Source organism: Rattus norvegicus, chromosome 14 (genome assembly GCF_036323735.1).
Source record: "Rattus norvegicus strain BN/NHsdMcwi chromosome 14, GRCr8, whole genome shotgun sequence".
NCBI lineage: Eukaryota > Metazoa > Chordata > Mammalia > Rodentia > Muridae > Rattus > Rattus norvegicus.
The window spans coordinates 37,772,319-37,797,349 of NC_086032.1; the positions used below are offsets into that span (position 1 = coordinate 37,772,319).

The following is a 25,031-nucleotide window of genomic DNA, read 5'->3' on the forward strand; positions in this document are numbered from 1 at the left end:
TCTGGCAAAGGAACACATTTTACTAACACAGGACTCTAAGAAGTGATGGCAAAGTGACTGAAGAAATCAACTCTATTCAACATTGTCTCTCTAACGCCCTGGCAACTATGTCTGCATTATTTAACAGAAGGTCCTCACATTAGCTGCAAAGAAAAATCAAATAAACAAATAAAAAAATCTACAAAAACTTTAATTGAAATTGTCTTAAAATTACAGTTAGCAACAAAATCCATACAGGTACAAAACTTTCCCAAGCTTATTATACTTAATGGTGCACTATTTTTCCTTGAAACTATTATAAGACATATGCTTAAATATAATAGATATCTTTGAACAGTACTTTAGGAACAGTAATTGAATTTTCCCAGAATGTACAGTCAGTCTACGTGAATAAAATCAATTTGGTGTACATACTCAAAGTTGATTAACCATTATCTATTGTACAATAACACTGTATTTGTTTTAATAATATAAGGATGCGATTATCTTCACAGTGATGACCACTTTACTTCTTTAATTTCATTAAGAAGTCCCATGGCAGGACTGGAATGCAGTATACAATAGTTTTGGTTTGTTTCTGATCCCAGAGGTCGAATTCACATTTCACTCGTAATAAGAATGCTGACAGCTTTGAGACTGCTTGCTACACTCTCCTTTTATATTGCAAGGGTTTTTATTCCCCTAAACCTTGAAATATTTTCTGATATAAAGAGTGTATTTTATCCATATTTTCTACAAGAAATTTTAGCCACATATAAATTAATATATATTCATATATATATATATACATACATACATATATGTATATATATGTATACATAAATATATGTCTGTATGTAAATATATATTAAATATAAATAAATTATATATAAATATATATAATTTAGGGTGCAACTTCTCCATTCTTTCATCTATTCGCATGTTTACCCCAATGTAAAGCGCACACACTAACTTACAGCTCATAACTCATTTAATAAGATTATACCTGTGTCTGTGTAGGAGACTGATTGACCACGTTGATCTTTGTATTGTCTCTGTGTTTTTAAAAATGTTTTTAATGACATGGACTAATGAGTTACACTTGACATCTCTTTTATTCTCTGGAAATCTGACATGAATGTACATACTTTCTTAAATATTTAAAAAATATCTTATGAGATTTATGATCGAATAGAATAGTATATGTGGAAAATATCTGCAATATGTAAAAGTTTTATTAGATTACATTCAAAGTTAAAATGTCTGTGCAAGTTTTGATTGTAACCATTACAATTCATATGCTATATTTTTAAATTATTCATCTTAAATAATTTTATTTTCTATTTTTATATTTTAATGTTCCTGGGGCATTAGTGTTTTCATTTTCATTCATCTTATTAACAATCTGCTTCTTCATTTATGAAAAAATTTGAAGGTTTTCAATTTTATTTTTATATCAGGTCCAGTCATTTATTTGCCAATTTTCTGTGGTGAATAATTGCAGGACCACTTTGCTGATGTAAAATATTGGATTTTTTACTTTAGTACTTATACATATCTCTTTTCCTACAATACATTAATGTTGAATCAATAAAATCTGTACGTAGACTCAATAATCTGCAATGTTAACATTCAAAGCTCAATTTAAGAGAAATTAATACAAAAACATTGACATAAGGCTACTATTTAATCTATTTATTCTATCAGATCTTCTAACCTTATGCCTCTTTGACATTCTGTAGTATTTGTATTTATATGACCTAAGTGAATTAATAGAGAAAAAGAAACAGTCTTCTTTGGTTAACCAGAATCAAGCAGTCAGGCCTAAAATCACAGACAGACAGACACACGCACACACACACACACACACACACACACACACACACACACGCACACACACACACACACACGCACACACACACACACACACACTCATACACATATTTGCACACACAGGAATCACAAAAAAATCTCAAACTGTAAGCCAAATTATTTATTCAAAGATCTGTAAAAAAAATAAGAAATTAAAAGAAGCCCAACATGCACACATACACATATGCATACATATGACATACATAAATACACATATACATTTATTTATGTATTTATTTGTTGGTTGCCTTTGTTTGTTTGAAGTAGGTATCAGTCACAGATAGCCTGTGGGTTATGGATGAGATCCTGTATCCCCTTCTTGCTTCAGCTCTAAGATCGCATTTGCTTCAGCTCTAGGACCTCATTTGCTTCAGACCGTTCTGGCCCTGTTAATGTTGCTCTAGTCTCTTTCTGAGTTCATATTTGGGCCAGCTCTGCTGTGTCTCGAAGGCCTTGGGTTCTTTGGTATACTCCATCCACTCTGGCTTCACCACTGCCTCTGCAGGCCAGTGCTCTGAGCCATGAGGGGAGGGGCTTAATGGAGGCATCCCATTGACGATTGCAACTGGGAACAAGGTGGAGTACAGAGATTCAAAGGAAGAAAGAGACAGTGGAAAATTAGGTCATTATATTTTAACTTAAAGAAAGAGGCAAAGAGTACTGGCCATTATAGTGTCTTTAAGTGTGAATTTGCCTAATAGTTTTGTTGCAGTCGTGCTAACCTTTTCGCCGAGAGTCCCAGAGCACTGATTTGATCCCTTTCAGTGCATTACATCAGGAAGACACAGTGCTCGGGCTGCTCCATCCCAGTCCAACTTATTGCTTGTGATATGAACATTGTTAACATACTTAATCAAACCTTTCATGTGTCTCTACTTCAAAGCTTCTATGTTTCTCTTTACTGATTAATTTATTTTAAAGTGATACCGTGAAACTGCAAAACTTTCCAGCACAGTCTTGTCCATGATTCTTGAATCATCAGTGAGTCATGCCTGTGACATTCGTTACGGTCCCGTCTTCCAAACAGACTCAGTATTTCCATTATTTATTCTGTGCACATCGACTGTGATTCTATCAAAAGGTACAGTGGCTCTTTCTTTCTCTTGGTATTGCTAACCTATGATTACCATCATCAACAAAGACTATGAGCAATTATTTTGTTTTATGCTTCATAATCCGTCATTGTTATTATTTATTGTGTTGTACAATGTGAAGCGTTCAGCTAGAGGAGCCTTTTATAACTTGTCCTCTTTGCTTTTGTAAGTGTCCTTATTGTTTTATAAGCTCATGATTTCTCTTCCTCTCATCAGACATTCCAGCTCATCTTGACCTAGAACTACAATTCACTCATCCTCCAAGAGCATCGAGTTCTCTTGGACTTTTATTTGGTTTTTGGAGTGACATTTAGAATTTAAATCTAAGCCTTAGGTGTATTCATTACTACTGTGTCATTTTTTATCCTCTTTGTGGACTATGATAGAAAATTACATGTTTTCTACACACATTCCTAGGCATCAATACTCATAGATATTTCCTTTATACATGCATGATGAGGCATAATTTTGTTCTGTAGTTTTGGCTTAAATACAAATATCGCAGCATTCATTCTAGCCCTTGGCTCCTTATTTCTAACAGCTTCTTTTTCCAAGGCAAGATTCTCATGTCTCTACAATATATCCTCATCCTTAGCCCTCATAAGTATATATGATTTTAGAACTTAATGTATCTCTATGAATTTTATGCTTCATATGTAGTTTACTCACACATTTTTAATTAATTCCTGGATTCGGTATAAATTCTAAATCTATCTATATTTTCCAATTTTTTTTTCATTTTTTATTGGATTCTTTTATTCTGTTGACTCAATATCATAAATTATTTTATTTATTACTTGAGTTATTTTCTTATTATACATGGTATTTTAAGCATATATTTTTCATTTTCCAGCATACTTTACATACTAGAAATACTTATTATTATAGTTTATAATATATAGTTTGTAATACAGTAATTATTCCAGCCCATCTTGACCTGAAGTAGAATTTGCTCATCCTCTGAGGACATTGAGATCTTTTGTACTTTTATTTGGCTTTTGGAATGATGTTTAGAAATTGAGGTCTAAGCCTTAGATGTATTTAAAACTATTACACTGCTAATATATAATATATTTTAAAGCTACAATCATCTCATGATTCTATATTATCTTTGACTTTTAGAGTTACCTGAGCTGACATGCCTGTGTGTTTGAATACATCAAGTTTACTACCCATATATTGGTCCTAAATTTTTTGTTATTTTTATGGAAATTGTAAAGTATTTGTAAAGTTGCTTGAAAAACCTGACATCTTGATAAGATTGAATTTCCCCAGAGAAACTCAGTTTGTGATTTCTAAGAGTAATTAAAATATTTCCCATGTGTTTTTTCTTATGCGTACTGCATATAGTCTGAGGGATTTATTAATATTATAAGCAATGTTTCTTTCAACCATCATACCAAGGAACATTTATTTATAAATACTCATTATGTATCCCGCTATTTCATAATTTTATTTTAGTCATCATTTTATGAATTTTCAGATGATGCTCTCATAGCATATGTAGATAATTAACCCCCTGCTTCATCAGTTAATATGCAATCCCATTTAATAATGCTCACTAGTAGTCTACTTGTCTTCATATGTTCTGCTATCTCACAGAAAACAGTATTTTCAATTCACTTCATTTGGGTCCAATATATTATCCTATTTCTGCATTGTTAAACTTAAGCTTTTATCCTTTTAATCAATAATCTTTCTTGTCATTTTTGATACTTTGAGTGATTCTCTCTGTGGGTAGATTTTCCTCACATCATTTCTGAGTGGGAAGCCTTTTCTGTTGACTTGATCTTTAGTGTAGAAAATACAGATGCAAAAGCCTGGGTCTACTCTTTCTTTACTGAGTTCCCCTTAATAGCAGACTTTGCCCCAGGCATGATCAGCTATTCCATTTGGAAAAGTGAGATGACAGTTCAATACTCTATCCCTTGAAACTTATTTGATTTTAAGTTGTTCTTTCTGTGATGGTGTCCTTTGAAATTTTTTTTAATATTTCAAAAGAGTAGTTTTATAATATATACCCAAGAATCATTCTGTTTAGTTACCTGGAATTCCCCCAAACATTTAATTGTTCTAAAAAATCTGTTTTTCTGCTTTTAATGCCAGGAAGACCCATTTGTTTGTTTGTTTGTTTGTTTCACATGATTTCATTCTTATTTGTATTCCAATGCAATGATTTCTTCACTAATTTAATTATCAATAAGTTTCTCACACTTGCTTACTCTGTGTTTATCATGTATTTACCTCTGTAATGATTATGCTCTATTACTAAATTTTTAAAGTATTCACTAGTGGTCATCCTGTGATTCCATTTTTAAATACAAGCAGCAACTGGCTTCTACTGGTTTTTTTTTTTTTTTTTTTTGGACAGGGACTGTGCCTCAGGCTTACCTTACCAACTGAATTTCCTTGAAATTTTGATCCAAATTGATTATAGTTCTTTCTAGAATTCTTGCTTGAATACAGGCTACTCTGAGTATATTCCTTTGAGGTCTCTACAGCTTACTTTTTGTAATGTTTTTCCCCATGTTGCATTATTATGACTTTAAATCATTTTTGAAATAATCCTTTTGTCTAATTATCTTGTGATTTGTAGATATTTTTACCATAGCTTCAATCCATTGATGTTCTCATGTGACTGTATACACAGTATTAATGGTTTTAGTGGCTGGGATGGCGATGTTTCTTTTGTATTGGGCAAGGATTAAATGACATTCATATTATTGGATTCTGTTCCTTTGTAGAAACATATAATTCTCCTTTTGCTATTTTTCTCTTTCCCCATTCAATTTTTAAAACATGTTTCTATTTTCACTTTTGACATTGTGCTCTGCCCAGAAACACCTTGTTTTGAAGAATGTTCTTTTATAACACACTTAGTCATAGATTTCTTTTTTCTTACCATTTGTTCTAGTCTCAAAACACGTTCTTAAGTACCTTCAGATTGATGACACACAAGTTCTTGTAATGGGATTTTGACATCATTCTGAAGCTTGTTACGGACTTCCTTCTCTCACAAACCTCATTTCATTCTGTTAACAGAAGAAAAGCCGCACAGAGGATGAGGCAATGTTTGGGGTATTTCTAAGAGAGTTTGATTTCAATTCTGTACCCCCATCTCACCTCTTTCCCTGTCTTTTTCTGATTCTGTCTATCCCCAGAAAGCCATTTTGGAATTTGAGCATAAATGCTTTCTCTCCTTTCTGCACGACGACATTTCCCATTTTGTTGGAAATGTTGAAACCTTGGGGAGAGCTATACACATTACATTAAGTGCTACTTTGGCCACACAGTTTAGTCTTCTTTAATTTCTTCTCTGACATATGGGAAATTAAGTGAATATTGGCTAATTCTAATAGTCGAGAAGTGTTTTAGAAATATTCTTATCACTGACCATTTATTTCTACTGAACAAGAGTGATGTACATTGTCTGGGTCTAAGACTTGTATTCAGAACCTGATTCCTTGGTTTCCCAGAGATCCCTGAAGTAACTGAAAAGGTTTCCACATTATCATAAAAGCCTACTAACTTGTTATATTCACTTTGTCAGATAACTTCAGCACACAAGTGCCTGAGGACTTTTCATGCAGGATGCCCAACTCTACTCCAAGTTATTTCCCTTGCTGCAGATAAATCCCGGCTACCTCACAGCACTTACCCATATTTTTATCTAACTTAGTGAAATAGCACAAGTGGCTTGATGGACCTGAAGTTTTCTTTGTTGAAGGATGTTCAATCACAATTCAATATCTTTAATATTACAGGGATTCTTCAGTAATTCCTATGAGCTCTCTTAAGGCTATCACTGTCTTCACATTGCTTGCATTTTAAAACACCTGTTTCCCCAGGTTTTTCCTCATCTCTGCATTATTGTGTAAACTAACATCCAAAGTATTTCATATAGAAGTGAGGTTATCACCATATCTTTACATTTATTTTTAGTTTCTGTATATCCTATACAAACATCAGAATCATAACTATAACACTAATATATTGATATTGATTATACAAGTCCCATTTCTGTTTTTTTTTTTTTTATTAACTTGAGTATTTCTTATATACATTTCGAGTGTTATTCCCTTTCCCAGTTTCCGGGCAAACATCCCCCTCCCCCCTCCCCTTTCTTATCGGTGTTCCCCTCCTCACCCTCCCCCCATTGTCCCCCTCCCCCCAACAGTCTAGTTCACTGGGGGTTCAGTCTTAGCAGGACCCAGGGCTTCCCCTTCCACTGGTGCTCTTACTAGGATATTCATTGCTACCTATGAGGTCAGAGTCCAGGGTCAGTCCATGTATAGTCTTTAGGTAGTGGCTTAGTCCCTGGAAGCTCTGGTTGCTTAGCATTGTTGTACATATGGGGTCTCGAGCCCCTTCAAGATCTTCCAGTTCTTTCTCTGATTCCTTCAACGGGTGTCCTATTCTCAGTTCAGTGGTTTGCTGCTGGCATTCGCCTCTGTATTTGCTGTATTCTGGCTGTGTCTCTCAGGAGCGATCTACATCCGGCTCCTGTCGGTCTGCACTTCTTTGCTTCATCCATCTTGTCTAATTGGGTGGCTGTATATGTATGGGCCACATGTGGGGCAGGCTCTGAATGGGTGTTCCTTCAGTATCTGTTTTAATCCTTGCCTCTCTCTTCCCTGCCAAGGGTATTCTTGTTCCCCTTTTAAAGAAGGAGTGAAGCATTCACATTTTGATCATCCGTCTTGAGTTTCATTTGTTCTAGGCATCTAGGGTAATTCAAGCATTTGGGCTAATAGCCACTTATCAATGAGTGCATACCATGTATGTCTTTCTGTGATTGGGTTAGCTCACTCAGGATGATGTTTTCCAGTTCCAACCATTTGCCTACGAATTTCATAAAGTCGTTGTTTTTGATAGCTGAGTAATATTCCATTGTGTAGATGTACCACATTTTCTGTATCCATTCCTCTGTTGAAGGGCATCTGGGTTCTTTCCAGCTTCTGGCTATTATAAATAAGGCTGAGACCCTTAGATTTTAAAGCCACAACAGAGTCCTACTCTGTGCCCTGCCACTACCCTCTCTGGGCCAGGAGGCTCCAAGCATGTTTTCCTGAGTTTGTAGGCTTTTTTAAAATTAGATATATTTCTTTACTTATATCTCAAATCTTATTCCCTTTCCCTGTTTCCTGTCCATAAACTCCCATCCCTAATCCCTCCCCCATACGGGTATTCCCCCTATTCATCCCCCTTACTGCCCCCATATTCCCATGCACTGGAGGTACAACCTTAGCAGGACCAAGGGCTTCCCCTTCCACTGGTGCCCCAACAAGGCTATTCTCTGCTACATAAGCAGTTGTAGCCTTAGGTCAGTCCATGTATAGTCTTTTGGTAGTTGTTTAGTCCCTGGAAGCTCTGGTTGGTTGGCATTGTTGTTCTTATGGGGTTGAAAGCTCCTTCAACTCTTTCAATACTTCCTCTAATTTCCCCCAAGGGATCCTATTCTCTGTATGTCTTTCTGTGATTGGGTTAGCTCACTCAGGATGATATTTTCCAGTTCCAGCCATTTGCCTACGAATTTCATAAAGTCGTTGTTTTTGATAGCTGAGTAATATTCCATTGTGTAGATGTACCACATTTTCTGTATCCATTCCTCTGTTGAAGGGCATCTGGGTTCTTTCCAGCTTCTGGCTATTATAAATAAGGCTGCAATGAACATAGTGGAGCACGTGTCTTTTTTATATGTTGGGGCATCTTTTGGGTATATGCCCAAGAGAGGTATAGCTGGATCCTCATGATTCCTTTGGTAATGTGTTTACAGCTTAAGGATTCAGTGAAATTCCAAAATCTTTTTGTCTCTATTTGTGAATTTACCAAATTAGTAATAAATGAATAAATTCTGAAAAAAGTATCTCAAAAATTATGGTCCCTGACTCAATTCAGTAAATGGGCAAAATCTTGTTAAATAAACCAGAGTTAGACATTCTAGTAAAATTTGAACACTGGCTCTCCTAACTGAGCAATGTGGCTAAAATAGTTCCTTGGAGAAGTAATTTTCAGATATTTGAATCCATAAAGAAATTTGAAAAAAATCATAAAACTCTGACCATGATTTGGTAATTAAAATTAAAATTTTGGAAGGAATATGAAAATGTGAAAACAAGAGTTGTGAAATCTCCTTAGTCAATGTGGTTCTTTGCGTGGAATTGGGTTTGTATCATTTGCAAACAATATATTTGGTTTCTATATGAAATATAATTCATAAACATAGTTTTAAAACATTTGTTATGTAAAATGTTTCAATCAATTATATAGTTTAAATGATTTAAAGACTATTTTGTGACAATGAGAAAAGTCTGTAAAAATGTCCTCCATTTATTATAGGTTTGACTTAGACGAACTGCCTTAATAAAAGAAGATACATCCAGATGAAAGCAGAATTCTTATAAAATAAAATAAATGTTCAAGTCAACATTATTAAAAATATTGAAATTCTCCTGAAACATTCTGAAAGGGATTGGAAAAGTGCTTCCAAGAATTCATGATCAGAACCCTCTGTGGAGAAAAGACTTATTTTCATTCTCTTACGTAGATGGTCAAGTTAACCTGAAACTCTGTTCTTTTTGTATATTTATTCCTCCTGGGATGTCTCTTACTGTCTTGGTGTGTATTTATAGGAGTATGTTTATCCGAAATGGGAGCCCAGCATGAACATGCCAAGATAGCTGTTGCAAGGTCTGTGAGGCGCTAATCCTATGCAAAGAAACATAGACAACTGAGGAAAGCTTGGAGCAGGAGAGATGGTCATTCACAAGGAGAGCACTCAAAATGGATGTCCACTGCCACATGGTGATCTCTGCAAACATACACAGAAGCAATAGTGACAGAGCAGATATATTTAGGGATATACATATATACATTCATGCATGTGATAATTATAAGTGAGAAAAAGAATTCATGAATTTGAAGAGTGCTGGGTAGATAAAAGGTTTAGAAGAAAGAAATGGAAAGGAGAAATGTCATTATATTATAATCTCCAAAATAAATAAAATTTATAACAAACCAGTGAGGAATATTTAAAGCCACAGCTCAGAAAGGAACTTTACAGAACTAATGCAGGCCATTCTCAGTTTCTTGTTAGTGTATGGGTCTATTGTTTGTTGTTAGACTGTTTCAAGGAAGATCTTTGATAGATGTGGGTAGGGATGAATTAAACATAATCTGTGCTGACTCTTAAAAAATCACTTCATGAGGCCAAATGGCATTTCTCTCTAAAATGTTTTTCTCTCATATTGATCTGAAAATGTGTTTTCCTTTCTAAATATCATAGAAATGTTGCTGTTGTCCCATTTTGCATAACATGATGTCAAGAAGATACTCTCTCAAATATTTTTTTAATTTTTTATTATATATTTCTTTACTTACATTTCAAAAGTTATTCCTCTTCCCGGTTTCCTGTCCATAAGCCCCCATTCCCTCCTCCCCCTCCCCCATACGAATATTCCCCCCATACATCCCCCTTACTGCCCCCCCATATTCCCCTGCACTGGGGGTCCAACCTTGGCAAGACCAAAAGCTTTCCCTTCCCTTGTGCCCCAACAAGGCTATTCTCTGCTACATATACAGTTGGAGCCCTGGGTCAGTCCATGTATAGTCTTTCAGTAGTGGTTTAGTCCCTGGAAGCTCTGGTCGGTTGGCATTGTTGTTTTTATGGGGTTACAAGCTCCTTCAACTCTTTCAATATTTCCTCTAATTCCCTGCAAGAGTGTCCTATTCTCAGTTCAGTGATTTGCTCCTAGCATTGACCTTTGTATTGGACATGCTCTGGATGTGTCTCTCAGGAGAGATCTATATCCAGTCCCTTCCTGCATGCATCTTTTAGCTTCATCAATCTTACCTAGTTTTGGTGGCTGTATATATATATATATATATATATATATATATATATATATATATATATATATATATATATATGTGGGCCACATGTGTGTCAGTCTCTGAATGGCCATTCCTTGAGTTGCTGCTCTGAACTTTGTTTCCACATCCCCTCCTATGAATATTTTTCACCCTTTTTAGAAGGAGTGGGAGCATCTGCATTTTGGTCATCCTTCTTCTTGAGCTTCCTGTGGTCTGTGGATTGCATCTTTTGTAATTTGAGGTTTTTGGCTAATATACACTCATCAATGAGTGCATACCAAGTGTGTTTTTTCTGTGATTGAGTAACCTCGCTCAGAATGATATTTTCTAGTTCATTCCATTTGCCTATGTATTTCATGAAGTCATTGTTCTTGATAGCTGAGTAATACTCCATTGTGTAGATGTACCACATTGTTTAAATCCATTCCTCTGTTGAAGGACATCTGGGTTCTTTCCAGCTTCTGGCTATTATAAATAAGGCTGCTGTGAACATAGTGGAGCATGTGTCTTTGTTGCATGTTGGAGCATCTTTTGGGTATGTGCCCAAGAGAGGTAACCTCAACTTTTAAAAACATTTGATTTTGAGTAATTTTACCTGTGAACAATACTTGCGGTATAAGTCAGTCATAAGGACAGTGAGTCACTGTGATAGGGAACCTACAGAACCTTGTGACTTTTCTTTAATTCTGTATTTTGTGCCTCATAATCATTAAGTTTAGTTTTAAAATTAATCTGAAACATTTTCCACAATTTTCACATCCATGTTCCCTTATCTTTTGCAGGGCTACAGTTTAAACGACCTTAACTAAGTACCAGCCAGCAGTTACCAGATGATATAGGAAAATAAACCATCTTTAGAAAAAATGTGTTTCATGATTGTTATTGAAGCATTATTGTCACCACTGAACACAGAGAGTAAAAAGCAAAAATTGCTCATATTCTATAAACAAACATGGAGAATGGTATCTCATTTTAGTAATATTTTCATCATAGTATCATTCCCCTTTTCTGGTATTACAAAAACACAGTTCAGAATAATATATTGCATATTTCTTATCCAAATTTAGTTTCTTTATACAATAAACCAGCAATTTACCTATTAAGAAAATATTAAAATAAGACATGAAATATCTATGTCAGCAGCATTATTTTGCCTTGAACTGGTGATGTTTCCTCCACCGTGGGGACCTCAGTGGCCTTGCTTTTTGATGTTTGTCAGCAACCCTCCCAGTAACTGGATGTCATCTAGCCTGTGCCCAAACACCAGAGTTCATATTTGACTAACATACACAATTTTATCTGATAATTAGTTCAGAAGTATAGCTATTATGGAGTCAGCATAACTGATTAATATGTAGAAGTTCCTACATTTTAATGTGATCAACACGTCTTTCAAAATAAATAACCTATTTTCATTTGTTTTTACTGTAGGCAGTAAGTGTTGTGCATTAAATACAAAAAACCCCAAATATTTGATTTATGAGTATAAATGAAAAAATCTGATTATGAAAGAGTTGTGTGTTTAGATCAGTTGTAATTACTTAGAATGCCAATAAATATACTTAACAAATTCAACTAAGGAACCTCTTGTAGTGTTGTTAATTGGCTGCATAAAAATTATCCTTTAAATCGTAGCTATAATTAGCTTAATTATCTATTTATTGCCGCCAGTAAATAGTTATCAGGAATAAATGACAATTAAAGGCACTCATCTTAGATGTCATCAGTCTCATATAGATTCCAAACCTCTAAATCATGTGACCTATTTTTATTTAAGACAGCCAATTGAGGCTAGCTATTTAAATTACATTTTCTTATGCTATGCTAGTTTGGAAACTCAACTTTCTTTTAAGATACTTTGCAATGATTTATTTGTATTTCTGCTTAGGTAAATGAGTATAATAGTCAACAGTTCTTGTCAGAGGGAACACATAAACAAATCTATGTAGAGAATGAGCGATCCCCCAGCTGCAGATGCTAATCATCGCCATGTCTTTGTGAGCACTGTTTTACAAAAAATGCCTATGAATTTCTATTGAAAATTTGTAGCTTGTGGGCTTTGTTAGGTAGACCAGTAAATAATAACTTGATAAACATTGAAACTGACAGATTCAGCCCTTTGCAAAAGAGCAAGAGAATTCAGTGAAGACTAACACAACCCTGGAACACAGGTAATGTATATCTGGTTAGAAAGGCAAAGCATTCAAGGCTCACAATGTTGGAACAGTGAACTGAACACCATGGTTCCAGCCATGCTGTGATTACAGACAAATGTCCCTACAAGGTGACTTTTCTCCTCACTCATTTCCTGTATCCAGTTCTCTGGAAGACATGATAGATTGTCTTCTTGCAACTGTCTTTTTTTTATTTTTTTAATTAATTGTATTATTTATTTCTATCCCAAATGTTGTTCGCCATCTCTGTCCCCCCAATCTCAGAATTCTTCATCCCCTCCTCTTTGCCTCAGAGATGGTCTCCCCCTTTCATCCCCTCTTTCTTACGGCATCAAATCTCTATAGAATTAGGTGCATCTTCTCCACTGAGGCCAGACAAGACAGTCCTCTGCTACACATGTGCCAGGGGCCACAGAACAGCCCGTCTATGCTCTTTGGTTGGTGGCTTAGTCTCTGGGAGCTCCCAGGTGTCCAGGTTAGTTGACAGTTGGTCTTCTCATGGGGTTGCCATACCCTTCAGCTTCTTCAGTCCTTCCCCTAACTCTTCCACAGGGGTCCTGACCTCAGATCAATGGTTGGCTGTTAAGTATCTACATCTGTCTCTTGCAACTCTTATCCTCTCATGCCTACACTGTCAATATGTTTTGTGTTGGCTCAACTAAAATCCAATGAACCAAATCAAAACGGTCCTTTGCATGTTTGATTATGGAGATGACAAGTAGAATTAAAGAAAGTATGTAAAAATATTCTCCGTGGCAGAAAAACAATTGTCAAATATTTTGGTAAATCTCATTAGAGGCAGGTTTAATAGGAACAAAGGACTTCAGTCACCATCAGATATGGAGCTGTAGTGCATAAGTTTTAATTATAAATCATATCACTTTATAACAATTTAAAATGCAGACCATTGATGTGCATTTTGATGGAATATGCAAAATCAGATGCGGTCTCTGAGACTACCTGAAAAACCTTTAATTGCAATACACAAAGCAAAGTAGATGAGGACCATAGAAACATCTCTGTACTGATCAGTAAAAACCAGTATCAACAACATCAGGGAACACTGTTACTAAAACATAAAGTAAGGAATAAATGAATGTTTGCTAAGATCCTCATGAGTCTCAGGTCTGGAAGCAGCTTCTTACATTACCTCCTTTGATATGTATGCTAGTTTCACAATGTGCCAAAAGTGGCTCTAATTGGTAGAACTTATTCTATATCATCTCAACTCTTTATTTAGTGACTTTACATTGTATCCTTAAATTAGACATCCTGGATTAGATAAGCACTTTGAAAACAGCAATAGTTAGAAATCAACACCTTTTCCCTTACTCTATGAAAACAAGATTGCTATACACTCACTAACAAAAGACTCATTAAATTTAAGTATATATGTTATTTATATACAAATAGAAATATATATTATTATATATAAAAATATAGTCTAACCCTAAAGGCCTAAAGGAGCTCAGAAAGAGTTTGGTAAACATTTTATTGAATTTAAAGTTGTAATCTCAGTGAAAAAAAATTTGGTGAATAATTTTTAGATGTCTTTAATATTTTAGATGGTACTCATGAAATATCAACTCAGTGATTTATACTCATATAACTGATTTCAAATCAGAATTACTTTCAGATGTTGTAACAGGTTTTTGTTGCTAATTTCATAATGACATATATTATTATTGAAATATATAAATGATATGATGCAAAACTAAATTTAAGGTTTCTCTTAATCCTTGATATCATTAACCATTCTGTGCTAATTTGCAGTGAGACCCACAGTAATTGAAACTGATGTTTATGTAAACAGCATTGGACCTGTTGATCCCATAAACATGGTAAGAGCTGTTTTAATACAGGGTTCATGAGTGTGCCTTACAGCAGAATGAGGAAATGTGTGAATTAAGATGGTTGATGGTGAAATAATTTTGTTTTCAGACTGAAATTACTATTACCTTGGTTAGTTTGACAATTTGACACAGAGTAAATTCATCTGGGTATAGAGAACCCCAGTTGAGAGAAAAGGACTCTATCAGGTTGGCCTGAGTACATGTTTGGGGAATTTTCTTAAGTAATGATTGATGTAGGTAGTACCACAATCTGGGCAGGTGGTTCTAGGTCATATGAGAAAACAGAATGAGCCGGCTCTGGAGGGCAAGCCAGTAAGCAGCAATCCACCAAGGTCAATGCTTCAGTTCCTTTTAAAAAGGCTTTGGCCTGCCTGAATTCCTGCCAAGGCTTTCCACAATGACGGAGAACGACCAGCAAGCCAGATAAAAACATTCTTCCTCAAGATTTGTTTTTTGTTAGCTGTTTTGTTTGGTTTCATTTGGCTTTTGACTGTGGTCTTTATGACAGCTATAGAAAACAAACTAGACGAACTCTGTGTCAAATACAGGCAAGTGGAACTGTGACACTCTTTAGGGAAAAAGTAGCAACACCTCATTACAGTGGGTTCAGTTTCTAGTGCATAAATAATTATCACTCAATTTATCAAGAGTCAATCTCTGATGAAATCTAGCAAAAGAAAAATGAGAAAGCCCAATGAGAAAACAGACTAAAATTAAGAAAGCTTAGTAGAGAAACAAACAAAACAGACATAGTTTATGCTAGCAATTTTATGATTGAAGGCATTCAGAATAAGCATTTTAATAGCTTTTATTTATTAAAGAATAAATATTTGTAGCTCCTAGGAAGCTACAAAATTCCATTCTAGCACTCAGACTCCTGTGAATACGTAATGGGGCTCAGTGATATACTTATTATGTAGGTCCTCTAACAGTGCCATCAGTGACTAATTTTCCAGGGTTACTGTAAACAAACAGAGACTGTCATGAGAGGAATTCACTTCACAAATGGGGAAATAGAAGTTCAAGTTTTTCATGGGCATCGTTCATGTCTTGTTCCCCTGGGATCCTAACAATGCCTTTGTGTGCTTACTTATTCCTGGTGTCCCATTCAGTATGCTTTTAAATATTTGTCTCTATAAAATTATGTATATGCTTTCATGTGAATGCAGTATTCATGAGTGTAATTCTTAAAAATAGGAATTTTAAATTTAAAAAGTATATGTCTATGTGTGTGTGTGTGTGTGTGTGTGTGTGTGTGTGTTTGTGACTGTCAGGGTCTACCAGTCTGTGTGCCTTTGTGGATGTGTGCTCATAAAACAGGTATTCTGGAGGCCAAAAACTTCAGAGGCTCCTAGAATCAAAGTTATACATGGTTGTAAGGATCTCGGTGTTGGTGTTGGGAACTGATTTCTGGTCCTGTAGAACAGCAGTTCCCCACCACTGTGCTAGCTCTCTCTAACCCCCTTTTCAGTATCTTAATGTTCTTTTCTCATTACAAATCCTAGTGAGTTAGGACGGAGATTAAAAGTTTCATTTTTCAAGTAGTACTTTTATTAACATTTCCTGTTTGCAAATACAATCACATTCTGAGGCACTGAACAGATAGAATTCAATTATGAATTTGAGGAGTGTACAATTCACTCCAAGGATGTCTAACATTTGTCTTATTTTTTTCCCTTGAACTATTTTATTCAATACTACAGAAGGAAAACTGTGTCTTATTATAGCCCTTAATTTCTTTTCCTACATGGTACTTACTAAGGAATTGAACTCAGTGCCCGCACACATGCTAGCCAAGTGCTGTACAAGTGACGTATGTGCCTATCTCATTTATTACCAGGAAAACTGTGAAGATACGTTAACTTTTGAGTGTAGTCATCCAAATTATACTATACCATACTTCATTTCTCTCTTCCTCCTGGATCAGCAGTTCGGCATAATGATTACTCCCCAGAAGACTTACATTTGATTCCCAGAACCTATATGGAAACTCATAATCATCATAACTCGCGTCCCGGGTATCTGACGCCCTCTTGTAGGGAAATTCACATGGAGTGGCTGGACATGTATGCAGGCAATACATACATGTTTACATACATACATACATACATACATACATACATACATACATACATACATACCATAGAAATGATAAAATAAAATGAAAATTCTCTTTCCGAATATGTTGTGTCCATGGCTAACACTAACTTCCAGAGCTGTCTGTGCCGATGGGTATAATGACAGCATTTTAACCATAACATGACTGACATACTAGTTACCTTAATGCAAGTGAGTATAAAAAGACTGTAGCTCAAAAAACTGAAATGATAATGTGGTGCCCTGTTGGAGTGGCCTAAAAGATGGTCTTATTTATGGGCTAACACTCAGGGGAGAGAGGACTATAGTCAGAACTTCGTGAATCATCTGAACCTCTTCTTAAAGAGCTAATGAAATGAAGTTGTTTTTGAAGCTAATGACACTAAAATATGTGGGGAATAAAATGATCTCCGTGGTGCAGAACATAGAATTTATTGTAGAAAAATAAACAAACAACAGAGAAAATGAATCAAAAGACCACAGTTACAAAACGGGCTCGTAAGAAGCCCATGTCGAAGACAATTTTAACTAAGAAATCCAGGACAAATATTTCATGAAATGAACAGAATTGCTTGGCTGTGAGTGCAGAGAAACATGAGCACAGCTCACCAGACAAGAGCTTCACCCTTATCTCAGTAATTGCCCGCCCACTGCAGCCCGAGTGCAAGTATTCATGCACTGTTGTAACTGTTTGATGGGACCAGGTTTGCTTACACCATGTTATCCTTCTTTGTAAAACTTGGCTATATTAAGTAGCACATAATAACACCTAAAATTTCATTTAACAATTAATTGCAGATTTCTTTCCTGTGTTTCAGGATTGGATCACGACTTTGAAATATCATATGCCTATTTTAAAAATTAGGGCTTTTTATATTAACTACATGAATGTTTTCAGCCAATTAACAGTTTTTTTACTTTTTATACTGAGAATTTATATTAAAATATTTGAGAATGTACTGGTGCAGGCTGAAAACAACTAAGTAACATGAAGAAGCATTATAGTTTTGTTTACATTCTTACTAAAATGCATAAATATAGACAAAAAGCAGGTACATACAGATCTGAAGCAAGATAATATCAACAGGAGCAATGTAATAGGAGTAAAGCTCTTTCCTACTTGCACATTTACTGTCTTTGAGAAGCGGGTAGGGTTTTATTTTTTTTTCCTTTTTCTTTTTTTTCGGAGCTGGGGACTGAACCCAGGGCCTTGCGCTTCCTAGGCAAGGGCTCTACCACTGAGCTAAATCCCCAACCCCCAGTTATGGTTTTATTTTGTTGATCTCATACAGCTCACACTTACTAGTGGGGAAAACAACCAGTGGTTAAAGAATTCAGTAAGGGACACAGCACTTTTTTTCTCCAGTGAAGGCAAAAGAAGAGAAGCAACCAGAAAGTGAAAGGAGATCTCTTTATGTAGAGAGACTAGAGCAGGAGATTAGCAGGTTTAACTCCATGCAGTGGGTATTAGTGGGAATCACTGGAAATGAAAGCCAGGAGAGAAGTAAGCATTAACAACCTGTCATGGGGTAGACCACATCTTCAGAACATAATCCCTCTGATCCTAGGTACCAGAGTGACCTCTCTCGTTGTCGCAGAACACAACTTCTGAAGGCCCATAGATTCTTCTTGCTAGATTTTCTAACTGGTTTTGCTAATGGAGGCAGAGCTGAGAACGCAAAATTCAGATATGAGGTGTGTAATTCAGAGACAATCTGGATGATCAGCGGGACTGGATTCCAATTAAAGGACTGCCCTGTAGGCTACCCGGCCAATGGGGCAGACAGAATAACAGACACAAATGCTTCTAACCTCTCTAGGTTGCTTCCCCAACTCTATTTCCTCTCTTCTCTTCTTCTCAGTTGCTTCTACATTTAAGAAGGGGAAAAACATGAGATGTATGTTTTACACATCAAAGAAAATATTTTCTTTTCGTTTACTATATTAACAGGAAATGTTATTATGCCAAGTGAATTAACTTGAGAAATTATGAACAGGAAAAATGGCACAGGAAGAAAGCTCATTTTTTTCTTAACAGAGTAAGTAGTCTGCAGGTGCTGTGGAGTGGAGAAAATAATTTGGATATTTGGGAGTTGGTGAATGGTTGTTCTGTTTGAAGAAACGCACCTTCAGTTTTGACTTTTAAGTTTATTCCCTTAGTTTTTATGATCATTAAAACTTGCCACCATAGTTTAATTTCCTTACTTAGGCACTAGTTATGACATTTTTGTAACCAATTACAAAAAATGAATTTAATCACAAATCATATTTTAGAACAATAGAAAACATTTTTAACATGGCACTAGCAGACAAAACATATATATATACATATATATACATATATATATATATATATATATATATATATATCTGCCTCAATGATCTGGTGTGCTCATTTTCCATGGACTTACTCATTACATCAAAATTATATTAATGTTTAAGTACCTGAAATTCAATATAAATTTTATTTTGCCTTAGACAAAACAATTTATTTTATGTTTTGTAAACCTCACCTTCTGTATTCCTGAAGTGTTTGAGTTCATGGTATGTGTGTATGTGGGCATATGCATCCCGGCACTGAAATGGAAGCTTGAGGTCAACTCTGGAAATAGTTCCCTTTTTCTACTTATGACTTGGCTTCTGAGGCTCAACCTCAGACTATACACAATGTGATGAGCCATCACATTGATCCATAATCTTTATTTTTATTGCAGTTTGTTGTATTTATTGTTGCTTAGTTGATGAAAATTAGTGCAAACACTTCTCAGTTTGAATAGAAAATCTGGGAGAGATGCAAAAGAAAAAATTTCAGAAAAGGTGTCACAATTTTTAGCAAGTAGATATTTTGGGTTATTTTGTTATTCTATTATTTATTTATTTTACTATTTTAGCAAGAAGCTATTTTTCAGAAAGCAGAAAAGTAAATAGATGTTAAGATCGCTGTATGAATCTATATCAATTTAAGATGCTAATGCCGCTTAAGCCAGTGCCATTTGTTATAAAAGAAAAGTTGATGGGAGTAGTGTTTTCCTATATTGCAAAATAAATGGGCTGGTGATTTAGCCTAATTATGCAATCAACAGCAACTCTTCTAGGGAGAGAGAAACTGTGGGAAAGAGAGGAGAAAGAACAAAGGAAAGAAGGAAGGGAACAAGTGGGGAAGGGAGCGAGGGAGGGAGGACATAAGGAGAAAGAAAGGAGCAAGGAAAAGAGGCAGAAAGGAAGAGATAAAAGAGAACAGAGCTAGCTGTTGCGGTCATAGTGAACCTACAGTTGGCACAGTTGTGATCAATTTTTCTTAAAGGCTGTAAGCTTTTATGAAATTACTTCCTTGCATCACAATTAGGGCAAGAAAAACCAGTAGAGCATGAAAAGGCTGAGCTTGAAAATGCAGAATAATTATTTTGCAAAAAAAATATAGACTCTAGAAGTGAGAATGCTTTGAGGAAAATTATATTTAGTCATCTGTGCAATGAAATATTTAAATGTGAGCATGAATACACTTGTATCTTATAAATGATGTTTCACACACCCAAATCTGATTCCTAATGGCTTTCCGGATCTCATTTTCTGGGAATTTCTTGGAATACCACATGTCTTTAGGGTTAGTCATTTATTTCTAGAATTGATGATCATTTAAGTAAACCTCAGCATGCAGTGAAAATACAATCATGAATCTATAAACATAAAGCTTTAGTTTATTTTTTCCAATCAATTGATAAATATGAAACAAAGCAGAATTAAAAATGAGATGAGACAACATGAAGTAACTGTGAACAGTCTTAGAAAACACGACATAAAATTCTCCCTCCAAAAGGGATCATCCCCTTGTCTAGAAAGAGAGAAGTGGATATTTTTTGTTAGATATTCCAAAGCCAAAGAGAGCTAGTTAATCTAGTGGGATGACACTCTGAACAATAGTCTCTGGGTTATTTTGCTTTGGATAAGATTAACAGTTATTTGTCCAAAATACAATCCCAGATCTTTTTCTAAAAGTTTTTTTTATTTTTTTTACTAATATATTAGAACAGTTTTTAAAAAAGTAAACTAACTTCTATAATGGGGGTAAGCCTCCCAAAGTCACAAGAAAGTATAAGAGAACAAAAGCGGTTCCTCAAAAGGCAACTTTTCCGCAATAGTAAACTTGTGCGGGAACCCTCTCTCTAGCTGTCTGTCTGCTCTGCAAATGTCAGAGGAGCCATCCTTCCCAGGTCTCGGGAGCCAATTCTATATGAGAGGCTTATCTACTCTCTCTGTCATGTGTCCCTCTGATGTATCTGCTCGTTCTCAACAGAAACTGATCAGCATAAATCCATGGAGACAGTTGTGTGCAGATCTGGGTGATAAATGGTTAGAGACAGGAGTTGGTACTGGCCTTTCTGTTGTGCTCGAGTCTCCCTAGGTCTGGGGAAGTTCTTATTTTCTATTCTACAGCAAGAGTTTAGCTGTGGCTCTCCTAGGTTGGATATTCTACTCTTTGAAATTACACACAGATTATCATGAAATTTACACCTGTTAGTAAATATATGATTAAGCTGATACCAAAAATCAACAAACGAATTATTAGGAATTTAGGTTCTTAGCTCCAGTTGTAATAGTACATGGAATTAGGGCTATATTTGTATCTCAGAAAAATTGAGAATTTGATATTAAATAGATAAAAGCTTACACATGTAAAATATTTTGTGTATTTTGTAAAAAAATCTTTGACACACACACACACGCACACACACACACACACATACACAGTCCATTCCTTTGTTGTTTGAATCATGCACTTCTTCAAAATTTGAATATGTGCTAAAATTTAGAGTCTTATTATCAACTTATTAACCAAGGGGCCTTGTACCTTCCACAGTCCTGTCCTTATGTATCCTGTATCACTGTAAATTACTTCCAGCTACAAATAATTTTTACCAGTCTTCACCATTTGGCTACACTTATTCAAACTTTATTGATTTTCAAGTGTTTATTTCAAGTATATTCATATCAAACAGAAGGAGCACAATAATGACGCCATCAAAAGCTGTTTGATGAATGGGTTAGCAATTAATATTTATGATACTGTGTGATATTTGCAAACTATATTCACAGAAACTAGGCCAGAGCCAAAGGATACACAACCGAATTCAGGACTCAAGGGAATTTCTTGAATCTCTTTTTATCATTTCATGACCTCCATGTTCTCCTTGAAAATTTTTAGGAAAAAAAATCATCAAATTCTCTACTTATTGTGAGATTTTCCAGTCTTCTGTTTTTACGATAGTTGAGTGACGTGCAGTTGGTTCTGTGAGCTGTTACCCACGGACACTCCCATAATATGGGTTCACTATTCATCCCTCTTCCTGTCTGTATCTTTACTTTTGCTAACAGATGACTTGGTCATTTAAGGAAATACTTATATGAAGGTAGACAGACAAGATCAAGATCAAACACACAGCACAATAAAGTTATAGCTCTATATTAATAGCTAGGTAGATCATGCATTTTATATGAAGATTTTTTCCACACTGAAAAAAAAAACCAAATATCAAATATCCCCTTGCTCCTTACAAACTGATGTATCCAAAAGGTAGCTACAATATTTAACTTTGGTTTCTGTAGTCATATCCAGTGGTGATTTTTCTCTTGCTACCTTATAAATCAGAGTAGCTCATTTTTCTCATTTATTCATTTTGTTGGTTAAATTTCAAGGAGACAGTAAAGTTTGAAAGGCATGGCAGATCTCAAGTATTAAATGTACTGTTCCTTATCTAAAATGTTTCTGCTAGAAGCAATTGTACTTGTTCTGAGTCAGTAGAAACTCCATTTCTAATTTTTTTCTTATTTTGTATGCAGATTATTATAACCTTTAAATGGGAACATAAAGTACAAGAACATAGTTTGATCATTTTCTGGAAATTACTCTAATATGAATGAGTAAACAAAAGTGGATTTTTTGATTACATATAAAATGGCACAGACTTCAATAACCTTCTTATCTCAGTAAGACATTTATTAAGGATTAGCCGTTTAAAGGGGCCTGGGAGTGCCGCACCTGCAAGGCTTTGTGAAGGACAAGTTATCAAGAAATACGCTCTGCCTCTCTTTCTTTTCACCGCAGATTAGTTTTGAGGAGAAACATTTCAGTTTTCTTTAATATTTTCTATTTAGGGAAATTTGACCTCTTGGAAACCATATCCCCTCCAACAGCGATGAACACATTTAGAATTATGTATAATGAAACAAGGATCCATGCTGAGCTTACGGCCACGCGGGTAGAAAGCCCTGCGTTCAGACATTCCTTGATGTTGCTGAATAGCATTTGTGTTGTGTGAACATTTCTATTACTGGGAAAATTGTTCTCAAATGCCACTTTTGATGATATCTTAGGAATCCGGAATTTAATTATGCCTAAGATCACAATGTTTTTTTATACTAGCCACATTTTCTACCTGGTTTCATATAAATTATCTGCTGTAGTTGCCTGTCCAAATGTGTAGGGGAAAATGGAGTTGGCCTGGGCTAGCTGGGTTGAGAGCTATTTGTCATAGGTTCTTCAGAGTAGAATCCATGGCTTCTGGGGCACAATGTGCCTTTCAGTTCCAGAGAGACATATGCACTCCCTCAGGTAGTGAAATATTCAGGCTGCTTGTTTTCCTCTGTGTGTTTCCTTAGTAGTGAACGAGGCCTGGAAGCTCGACACGACAATTGGTCATAGATATTAGTCTTGTGTAAACAGTGTAGCTTGCAAACTTCATATATCCTAGCAATGACAACTAGTATTGACCCTAGCAACTGCCTTTTAATTTTATGTCTGATAAAGCTATAAAAAGCTTGATTGCTATTAATAAACTTGCTGCAGCCTCGGCTTTGCTGGGGATCCTTCAAGTGGCCTGTTTAATGTTGTTCCAGTAAGTACAAGCAAATTCATGAACGTATGACTTGGCTCTCTAAATAGCATTGGCCATGTTCTCTTTCCGGGTGTACCTAGATTTCCCTCTGTTTATATTTGCTGTTAAAAGCCAACTTTCCATCATTGGCAAAGTTAGTGTTGGGCTTCAAAGAGTTAATCATTTGAGTATATGAAGAGAAAATATAGATAAATATCACCAATATCAAATACTTATTAGGGATATTTGCCCTGACCAGGAAGTGAGAAAAGGGTTAAATACTATAACCTTTTATGTTAATGATAATAATCATTTTCACATAATTCAAGGAGCAGTCAGTCCAGTGCTAGTGTGTTTAGAAGTAGATTTGCCTGGCTAAAAATGCAGAGGTAATGTAGCACACCACCGATAACATCCAGTAAGATGATTCAGAATCTCTATCATATGTTTGTGATAAAATCAAGTTTCCCCTCTTAATTTATCTCTGTATTCCAGTAACCAAATGATAAATATTCCTCCTGCAACCTAGGATTTTATCCAACTTCCCTATTGATAAATTGGGTCCCAGACTGTTTATTCATTAGTCTCTTTGGCTTAAAAATAGATATTAAATATTCATCACCCAAACTCACAGTCATGCTTCCATTTCTTATGGTAAATATTTCCTTTCAAGCAAATTGACCAATTGCAAATATCACATCAAGAATATCCTTTCTACTAGCCAACAGTAAACTGCTTTTACTTCCTCATTTAACGTTAACATTTTGCACACATACAAGTCATTGGCCACACAGAAACACACATATGTTTACAGTTTCTTTTTTCTCTCATTGTTCTTTCCTTATTTTTTATGAAAAAATAAACACTCATAGGATGGCAGGCATTTTTTTAGGTTACAAAGGTAGGCGATGTCTGATTTGATATTTGTGATTTATAGCCACGCTTCTCTCTCTGGTAGCTACTTCTTGTTACAGAGTGTTGCACCCTAGGTCTCACCATGAGAACTCTAATAGGAATTTAATATTCAGCCTTGTAAATGTCCATTGGCAATAATGATACATATTTCACAAGATGTTAGAAAGTTCTGGTAACAGGATAGTATACAGAACCATTGATATTAAGTTTCAGATGTAATTGCTTGGTAGTCAACAGTATTGAACTCAAATAGTGGGAATCAAATTTCAGACTAAAGATATTATGAGTGACCTTTGATAAATT

The 25,031-nt window shown here is 35.4% G+C and overlaps 1 protein-coding gene across 1 annotated transcript in view; it reads left to right on the forward strand.

Moving 5' to 3' along the window:
* The window catches only part of Gabrg1 (gamma-aminobutyric acid type A receptor subunit gamma 1), a 71,360-nt gene that overhangs the window by 22,027 nt on the left and 24,302 nt on the right, over positions 1-25,031 (forward strand). Inside the window, exon 3 of the mRNA NM_080586.2 lies at positions 14,765-14,832. Coding sequence (NP_542153.1) covers positions 14,765-14,832 — 68 coding nt within the window. The remainder of the gene's footprint in view (positions 1-14,764; positions 14,833-25,031) is intronic.